Source organism: Archocentrus centrarchus, chromosome 22, assembly GCF_007364275.1.
Source record: "Archocentrus centrarchus isolate MPI-CPG fArcCen1 chromosome 22, fArcCen1, whole genome shotgun sequence".
Classification (NCBI taxonomy): Eukaryota; Metazoa; Chordata; class Actinopteri; order Cichliformes; family Cichlidae; genus Archocentrus; species Archocentrus centrarchus.
Window position 1 is genome coordinate 13,259,856 of NC_044367.1, and position 9,405 is coordinate 13,269,260.

The following is a 9,405-nucleotide window of genomic DNA, read 5'->3' on the forward strand; positions in this document are numbered from 1 at the left end:
AGTGTCCATTATTAGGGAGGCGCTGAGAAAGAAAGTACAGCAGAAAAGCAAACAAACAACACATTTTGGGAAAAAAAAAAAAAAAAACAGGAGCAGAAAAGTACCTCAACACTGCAATTTAAAAGTTTTTTTTCCTTTTTTTTTCTTTTTATTAAATGTGAATTCACATGGTAGCTTGAGCCCATCATTTAAAGAATCCGCCTAAATACAAAATAGGCATCATTCCGTCATCACATCCTTTTCAAACGCAACAAATAACACATCTGTGTACATATATTCACAAACTGAAAGGACAGTCGATGGTGGTAGGTACTTATTTATTAAAAGATGCGTCAAAGACAGGTTCACACTTGGAATGTGAAGTAACTACTGCCTAGAGCTTCCAACAAAATGTCTTGGCATATAATTAGGTCATATTCCAAAACCTTTTTTTTTTTTTTTTTTTTTATCAAACAAACATCGTATGTGAGACCCACATAAAAATAAACAATATCTGCTTTTTTAAGTGCAAGAAATAAAAAATACAGGTTTGTGGTTAATGTTTTAAAAAAAAGAAGGCAGTCTTCAGTTTTAAAATAAAGTTTCATTTCATGAAACAGGACTATGGAATGTTCCTTTTTTTGCTTGCTTGTTAAAAATGCCAGACCACCACTGTATCAGACTATGCCCTTTTGGAGTTGCTGTTTTTTTTTAATTCCCTAATTTCATTTTTAAGATGTTTGGTTTCAGATATGCCCATCATCATCTGATATCATGCGTCAAATAACATTCAAATTGTGATATCAATGTGTTTCAATAGCATGTATCACACCACGAGGCCGTATTAAATTGTTTTGTATCAGTTCCAGCTGATTTGTTTATTTACCTGCCTGGACAGGTTTCAGCATCATAACATGAAATGATGTTGACAGTGCACAAGTCTGTTTTTCCATCACTTGCTACAATTGTTGATGGTCTGTATCTTAAGAGTATATATTGCACAAAAAAATGAGAAGGGGGGAAAAAACAGTATGTGCCATAAAAAATACCAAAATCCAGTTTCACACCTGCGATTGGGACCCATCCACATATCACGAGTATGATATACATAAACTCCTAACTTTACTATATTACAGTACATATACAATCTTGAAACTAGTTCCAGCTCTGAGGTATGTGTTCCCCATGATGCCATTGTATCGTCTACAAATACTCAACAAATCTGCTCTACAACTGTACAAAACCTAGTTTAAAATCACAAGGCATTTTTGATGCAAGTTTTAATTTAACTTAATCCTTAAAACCAGGACTCCCTTGCATGCTAAAAACAAATGATAAAGGGAAGAAGTGCCTGAAACTCACTGAAAGCACAGTAAGAACATTCCCTTTTAACTGTACAAAAATATGCCTGAAAATATCTTACTTTTCTTTTAAAAAGATGAGGTCTGTTATGTATCAAAATGTTTCCTCCACACTTGTATTCTGCAGAGGTTTAGGCTGCTTAATTTTCCAAACCAGGAGGTAAACGGAATCAGTTACAAAAAAAAAACAAAACAAAACAAAACAAAACAAAGAAAAAGATTTTCGGCATTAAGAAATTACACAAACCGTTGTAAAGTAACATCCTGAACAATTGTCAGTTCACAGATTTGCTTCGAGACAGTCCACAGTCCGTGTTCAGCTCCCTGCAGTTTTTTTGTTGTTGTTGTTGTTTTAAGAGGAAAAGATGCATAGAAGTTCATGTATTTTCCCTTTGTGGTCCGTTTAAGCTGAACAGTAAATGCAGACCTACGAGGGAAAACAATCCATAAAACCCTGTCATGCTGCCAGATAAAAAAAAAAAGTCTGCAGACTTTGCCTTTTTTTTCTCTCTTTTTTGCTACCAGCTTCATAAGCATCTCATTCCTCAAACCTCACCTCGCCTCCTGGTCCTCCACCTCCCTTTAGGACCCTTCAGAATAAAAAAAAAATGTAAAAAAAAAAAACCCACAGGAGGCAGGGCTGGGGACAATTTGACCAGGACATATATAATTTCATATCTCCCTTCTCTGTTATTACTAGCGCAACTGTTTCTTGTTTTGTTTTGTTTTTTTCAGTATGTGAAGACGAGGTCGGAAAAGTTCGCCTCCAGCCAGTCCCCGGCAATCATCTCACTGAGTTCTGGCGTGCAGTAGTCTGGGAATTCAAAGTGAGAGCCCAGGCTGCCCTCACTGAATGAGTCCAGGTCCTTATCCACAAGAGACAGGGAGAGGTTTCCTGAATTGGTGTTGCCCAGCTCAGAGCCCGGGGCGCTGGGAGCGAAATTTAAACTAAAGTCAAACAGCAAATCGTCCGCGTCCTCGCCAGAAGAGGAGCTGATGCTGGACGAGGAGGAGGATGTGGAGACCGACCTGGAGGATGCTGGTGAGACGGAAGCAGCGTGCAATGTACTTTGCTTGGTAATGTTTTTGATACTGTAAAACAGTCTGTTGTTGTTCCGCACCTCTTCGTACATACTCGTCCCCTCGGACTCGGCCGAGGAGCTCAAAGTTGGGCTAGCGGGAACTTTGGCTACATTGTACGGCCTCAGGCGCTCCTCCTCCCCCGGCTTAATCCCCATCCGGTAGTCCTCTTCGTACTCGTCATCATCGTCCTCATCGGTGAGCTCACTTTTCACAGTCTTTGCAACTTTTAAGCTGGGAAACACACAGTCCTCCGCGTAGCCGTGAGAGGATTTCGAACCGCTCTTAGTTTTTATCTTTGAACTCTTCTTGTTGGGAGTCTTTGCAATTTTACCGCACTTCTCCGGAGACGGTGCTGATGATTTTGAACTGTCGAGCTTTGGTTTTTTCTTCGGTCTGTACTTGTAGTCTGGGTAGTCAGCCATGTGTTTTAGCCGCAGCCTCTCGGCTTCTCTGATAAACGGGATCTTCTCGCTGTCCTTGAGCATCTTCCACCTCTTCCCCAGGCGCTTGGAAATCTCTGCATTGTGCATGTCCGGCGACTGCTCCATTATCTTTCTCCTCTCAATTTTGGACCAGACCATAAATGCATTCATTGGTCTCTTGATGTGACCGGTGGCTGTCTTGCACCAGTCCGGGTTTATTGCTACCGGACTGCATGCCATAAATTCACTCTCCTCCGAATCGGTAGCCTCCCTGGACATGCTCCCATCCGTCTCGCTGTTGTCCGTGTGCTGCACCATTGTCCTGTTTCAAGTCACTTTGTTTCCGGACGCTGCAGTGTCTAACGGCCCCACACTGCCAAGACGGCTCAGCTCTCTCTGTTTGCGCCGGTTCGTTCACGTCCTCTGCGTATTGTGTCTCAGGCTCTGCACTCTTTTTCCAGAGTTACAAACTGCCTTCTTAACTAGTTATCAGCTTTTTCATGTCCCCTGCGTCACAGTCACTCATCCAATCACGTCCCTTCCACTCCGCCCAGCAGACTCCATCCAAGACTCCCCGTAACCCTATTCCTCCCTCCCGAGCTCTCATTGGAGTGGAGGTGGGGATTTGTGGTACACAGCGTCTGGGGCAACACGCCGGGCGAGACAGGCATATTAAACACACAGTTAACGAAATGCGCTCTTGAGATGAGCATCATGCACCAAAGCGCGCATAAGATTTAAGTCTGTTTCCTTATTTTAACTTTTAATAATATCAGAAGTTATTCGCAAAACAGATAAACACTCTTTTGCATATGCGTCTTGAGGAAAAAATATGTAGGCTGTGTGATTGTTTTTTTTTTTTTTTTCTTCTTCTTCCTTAGGCTGAGTACTGAAGGTGGCGCTTGGACACTGTTGCAGGCGCCTGGATGCGTCGGTACGTCTGCTTGTCTGCTGTAGTAGGATGCATTTTAGTAGCCGTTAATGGCTTTTGAGGAAGACTTTGTTACCATTGGCTTTTGTAAAAACAAACAAACAAACAAACAAACAAAAAACTGTGTTTGACACTTTTTGTCTGAGTGGCCACGTGTTACCACATGTTTTGGCATGGTTTGTCCTTGTGCGTTTCCATATCTGTGCTTGAATTAAGGAAATAGGTCAGTAGCACATTCTGCTTCACAGGTCTTGTTTACAGTGTGTGAACACTTTAAACACCTGCAGCATCACATAGACCCCGACTGAAAAAAAAAATGCAGCTCTAAGAAAAACACTTCATGCATGTAAATGAGTAATTAATGTAATTGTGCTGACACTATATAAAACTGTTTTTTTTTTGTTGTTTGTTTTGCATGAAATCCAATGCATAAAACACAACAATCATGCTATATTTTAAATATTTGAATGAATGCTCATGTAAAACATGCAATTTAATCAATAACCCCTTATTCAGATGGTAACATTAGTCTGTGTAGCTTTGAATTGAGCCCATACAGCCAGGGATAGATGGAAGGCTCCCTGCTGAGTTTGCTGTGTCAAGAGGCTGAGTAGCATCTAGCTGGCGTCTCTTGCACACCCTCCACCTTCTTCCTCCCCCACGGCGCTAGGTGGTAGCCAGCAGTGCCATTGGAGGCTGGGGCGATAAGGCGTCCTGCTTTTTTTTTTTTCTCTCTCTCTCTCTGCTTCGTCCCCTAGAGGGCAATCACTTACCCTTTTGAAACCCTCCCCCCACCCAGCCACCGTATTTTCCCCAGCTGGGGTTTAAGAAGTGTCTCTCCTGATACAGAGAAAGGCAGCTAGAGAAGTAGACAGAAGGTAGTGGGGAGAGAGAGAGGGGAAAAGAGGCGCACAGGGGGAAAGGAGACAGGGCTAAGGAGAGAAATGCTGAGATAGAGGGACTCTTGCATTTCCATCCTTGGAACAGTGAGGCAAACCCTGCGTCTGTCTACCCAGACAGAGATAGGTTTGAAATGCTTTATCATGACCACCCTTTGCTGATTAAGCTTTATCAGATATATGTGTCAGAGCCATAGTCTCAGGAGGTTGGCACATGCACATGCATGTTTTATTGTCAGCCTGATTTTATTTTTTTTTCTCTCTCTCTGATGAATTAATTTGAGGAGTATTTGATCTTCTGATTAGCTCAGATGTGGTGAAGGAGGTTATGACAAATTAACTGATAGCATGGCCTCAAATATATGTGCAGTTTGTTAGCACAAATGACTGCATATATATAAAGATTTGATATTGCACTGAGGTAGCATAGATAGAAAAGAGCTAAATAACACTGTTTTACTCTTTTCTGATTTTCCACAAGGTACTTTATAAGAAAAAAATGTAAACAAAAAAAAAGGGGATCAATCATGTCATACACACTGAATGTTTACCTACATTATAGTGACTGAAACTATTTGCAATATATTCCTTCTCTCTACATATATTGTATCATATCCAAGCATGCCCTATCTCTTTATATCACGGTTCCATGCTGGACATGAATCACACGACTGCTTAATGATGAGCGTGCAGGGTGGCTGTCCTGCTCATTAGCATGGCTCATTATTGGCTGTGAATGAGGTGCTGGTGTCAGCTCATATGGCCTATGAGTCATCTTAGGGAGGGTCTCATCGCCATGCCTGTCTCACACAGATGCACCAGTGATATACCCCCCCCACACACCCACTCCAACTGCCTCATTCAGTAACTGGGACTGTCATCAGAATGAAGAGGAGAGCGAGAATTGCGGGACACTGAAATGTGCTGTGTTTTTTTAAACGAAAATTTATTTCATTTTCACTCTAGAGATTACATATAATTAAACGGTAAAAATCCACAGAGCTACATTATCGTGTGCTTTCCAATACACTTTCCAATACCCCAAAGGCAAATGTTTTAATGCTTATTTGCTGATTTTTTTTGTGTGTGCATGTGTCAGGGGAGAGGACATTTTATTCCAAAGCGATGGAGTGTTGAATTAAGTGATGGTTTTCATGTACGAACATTGAAAGAGGGTTTCAGGAGAAACAATTCCCTTTGCATTGCTTATCTAAAAGCCCCCCAAAGCAGCTGCTGCTCTCACAAAGGGCCAGTGAAGCGTTAGATCAATACTAACCCTTGCTAGAGGCTATCTGATGCTCAAAATGCATGGATCCATCTCCTCTGCATAGCCCTGAGACAGGTGTGGAGTCCTGGAAGCCACTATCTGATGGCTTCACAATGGGGTGAAGAAGAGGTGGGGGCCTAAAAGCGGGCAGTGAGGCAGCTGGGCTTGTTTTGGTAGCACATGAAAACGCAAATTAACTTTTCACTTGACAGATGTATTCGTGAATATCCCATAAACTCAGGTTATAATGCTTACTGCCGTGCAGTAAATTGGTATTTTCAAGCCCATACAGTTGAGTCACTTAATGTTGCTCTGATGCTATGCATAGAATTAATGGAACAAGTTCCAGCAGTGTAGAAGTAAAGATACTCCACCCACAGACAACCACAGACATAGAGCCATGTCTATCCAGGCATTGGGTGGAGGTGAAAATGAACATAAGCTTATGACTCTGAAGATTTATTGTTTGTAAGTAAATACCACTTACTGCAACCCAGTTTATCTTAACTTGTGAGATGATACTAAAACAAGTTATATCAGCTGCCTGCATTCATTTCACTGGCTGCCCGTCGCTGTTTGTCTCATTCCTTAAAGATCATGCTATCTTTTTCTCTCTTTCAAGATAAGAAAAGCTTTGACAGTGAGGGTAATCTCACAGCAGTTTGTGGGTTGTTGTTTTACCACTGGAGTGTTTGGTTCCTCCAAGGCCATTTTGTGCCTTGTTGTTGCTTTACATTCTCGACTCAATGCAAATGTGTCTCCAGGGTGTCAGGTTCTTTGTTGACCTCCTTGATGTGGCCTCTGTCTCTCAAGGTCTGATACTTTGCGGATACTTGAGACCTGAGTATCACGTCGTGAATGTAAACAGCTGACGTTTGAGCACTGCTGGAAATGTTTGTCACAGGGATACACAAATACAGTCAGAGGCCAAAGCTGTAGGTACCCTGTGTATAACAACTCCCAAATTATTTAAAAATGTCACTGTGTGTGAGTTGATATTCTTGCGCACTAACTTGTGCAAAAAAATAGAGACAATGAGAACTGATTTTTAAATAAATTACAGTGCCCTGCACTGCATTTGATTTGCAGTGGTGGTTTTTACCTCGGGAGTAACTTTACTGAAATACCATACAGTTCTGAAGTGGTGAGGTACATGTACATATTTACTGTTTTTAGTATCTCATACTTCCTGCATTTCAGTGGGATGTATTGCATACACACCAACCATATTTAGTTAATTACAGATTCACATTCATTACCACAAAGTACACAAGTCAGTTAAATTTGGACCAGCTATAATTGCACTGTGAATGTTTAATAGAAATAATTGAAATTTGTTGGTTTTGGCCACTGCCCCATGGTAAAGGAGGGCAAGCATGAATTTGCAGCCCTAAAAAAAGCTGTTTTGTGTAGCTTTGAAAAAAATAGCTGTTTACGAGGTTATCACCTTCCTCAGGATGTTGGTAGTTCCTATGATGACAGACGTTTGGAGCCCACCAACATCTGGGATTCCCAATTCCTCTAGAGACTTTGCCAACCTGCCAGAAACTATTCCCAGGCACCCAGCAAGCACCAGTACACCACTGGTACTGATATCCTGTGCTATCTGCGAATTGGTGAGTAGTTGGTAACCTTCTCCTCCTCCTTCGCAACTATATTCTTATCAGATGGCACAGAGAAATCTACAATCAGCCACCTCTTCATCTCCCAGTCGACGATGACAACATGATTATGTTTCACCTGCTGCATCGTCTCCACAGGTATATCCCGCCAGATCTCAAACTTTCCATCCTCACTGCTCCTAGCCTCATCAGGCACCTCCTCGAACCACTTCTCAGCACACTTCACACCATACTTCCTGCACAACTCCCAGTATACTCTTAATCCCGTCCTATCATGTCTCCTCTTATACTCCTTCTGAGCCAATAATAATAATAATAATAATAATAATAATAATAATAATAATAATAATAATAATAATAATAATGTTTGATCTTAATTTTGATGTTAGTGCTACTTTTCCTTAAATAAAGAATCTGAATGCTGCATTCATAACAAATTATGTAACAAAATTCAACAACCTCATACTGAACTGCTCCAGCATGCATTAATCCCACAGGAAGACTATAATGTTTCAGTGCAGCCAGTGAGAGCCATGAGGAACAGTGTGGGTGTAGAACACAAGTATGGTAACTGGATACTATGTGACTAAGACAATTCTTTCACTTAGGAATGTGGGATATGTGAATTAGACTTTTATTAGCTGGCCACATATAAGCAGCCTCTGTGGAGATGACAACTGTTTGAATTCTGTGAAAAAAATGAAAAAAGTCTCTTGTCTCAGTTCCTGTCCATTCTCTCTCCTCACAGTACCAATGTGATCCACAAAGCAATGGGAATCCACAATGACCTGAAAGGGATTACATCATCTTGGAGCAACACTGGCTTACACAGTGCAGTACGTTTTACAGTAATCATATTGCCATGTCATTCCCCATAACCTCCGACTATTTAAATCCTTTAATTATATACCAGCAGCACTGAAGCAGTGTTTACTGTAAGAGTCGTGGGTACCTAGTTCTGTATTGTACTTTCTGTCTTGTGTTAATAAACTTGGGTGGAAGAAGAGCCCTCCGGGCACTCACAGCCACTGTAATGAGAGTCTGTTTAGTCTGGAGTCCATGTACGACTAATACTGATGGATTGTATGGCTGCAGGTCAGGTCTTGCACTCTTACATTTTGGTGGAGGCTGTAGAAGAATCAAGGAAAAGTTTCACGTGTTAATGCTCTCCCCATTTGTTCATCTGAGAAGCATTATGGATTACAATCCAAGGTAAAATTCTTATTACTAGAAGAAAAAGTATGCATTATCTACATAGAAATAATAAACAAATGCATAGTTTACAGTTGCTAGCTGTGTGGAGTGGTAATAATAATTCATCAATAAAATTTAGTTGCTGTAGCCAAACAAGCAGGGAAAAGAAAAAAAAAAAAAACAAAAGATACTGAGATCTGTTGCTCATGTTTCACTCAGTAGCTGATTTCTAAGAAGCAAGTAACTTTTCCCACTGAAGCCACGCGGCTCTGCTTTCCTGCCGACCAGCCCAGACTTGCCCTCTCATGAGATAAGATAGTGTTGACTACAGGCTAGTGTGTAGAGACTAGTAAGGGGCCTCCAGTGCGCTTAGTCACCCTCATTCACATCCTGTGCTCTGAAGTTTTACTGGTTTATGATCTTTGCACCAGCAGTCGAATCATGACAGTTCAAAGTAGCATGACAAATTGAGAATCCCTGCCCCGTGGACAGATCTTAGGCAGGATTTTCTTAGGCTGTTGAGAGGTTTTTTAATTAGTAGGTAGAAAACTGAAAATTCATGGATTCAGGATTTTGTTAGTTCTATTTTTCTTTTAATGTTTTTTTTTTTCACATCAATTTTTTTTATCGACAGTTAAGGTAAATTA

At 41.1% G+C, this 9,405-nt stretch overlaps 1 protein-coding gene across 1 annotated transcript; it reads right to left on the bottom strand.

Moving 5' to 3' along the window:
• Positions 1-303: 303 nt before the first annotated feature.
• Positions 304-3,319, bottom strand: sox11a (SRY-box transcription factor 11a). Its single transcript, XM_030718614.1, has one exon. It carries the CDS (start codon positions 3,161-3,163, stop codon positions 2,072-2,074), a length of 1,092 nt encoding a protein of 363 aa, XP_030574474.1. The 5' UTR covers positions 3,164-3,319; the 3' UTR covers positions 304-2,071.
• Positions 3,320-9,405: the final 6,086 nt, after the last annotated feature.

What these genes read in the sequence shown, in the direction of transcription:
- sox11a (XM_030718614.1), bottom strand. Translation starts at nt 3,163, where the DNA reads ATGGTGCAGCACACGGACAACAGCGAGACGGATGGGAGCATGTCCAGG.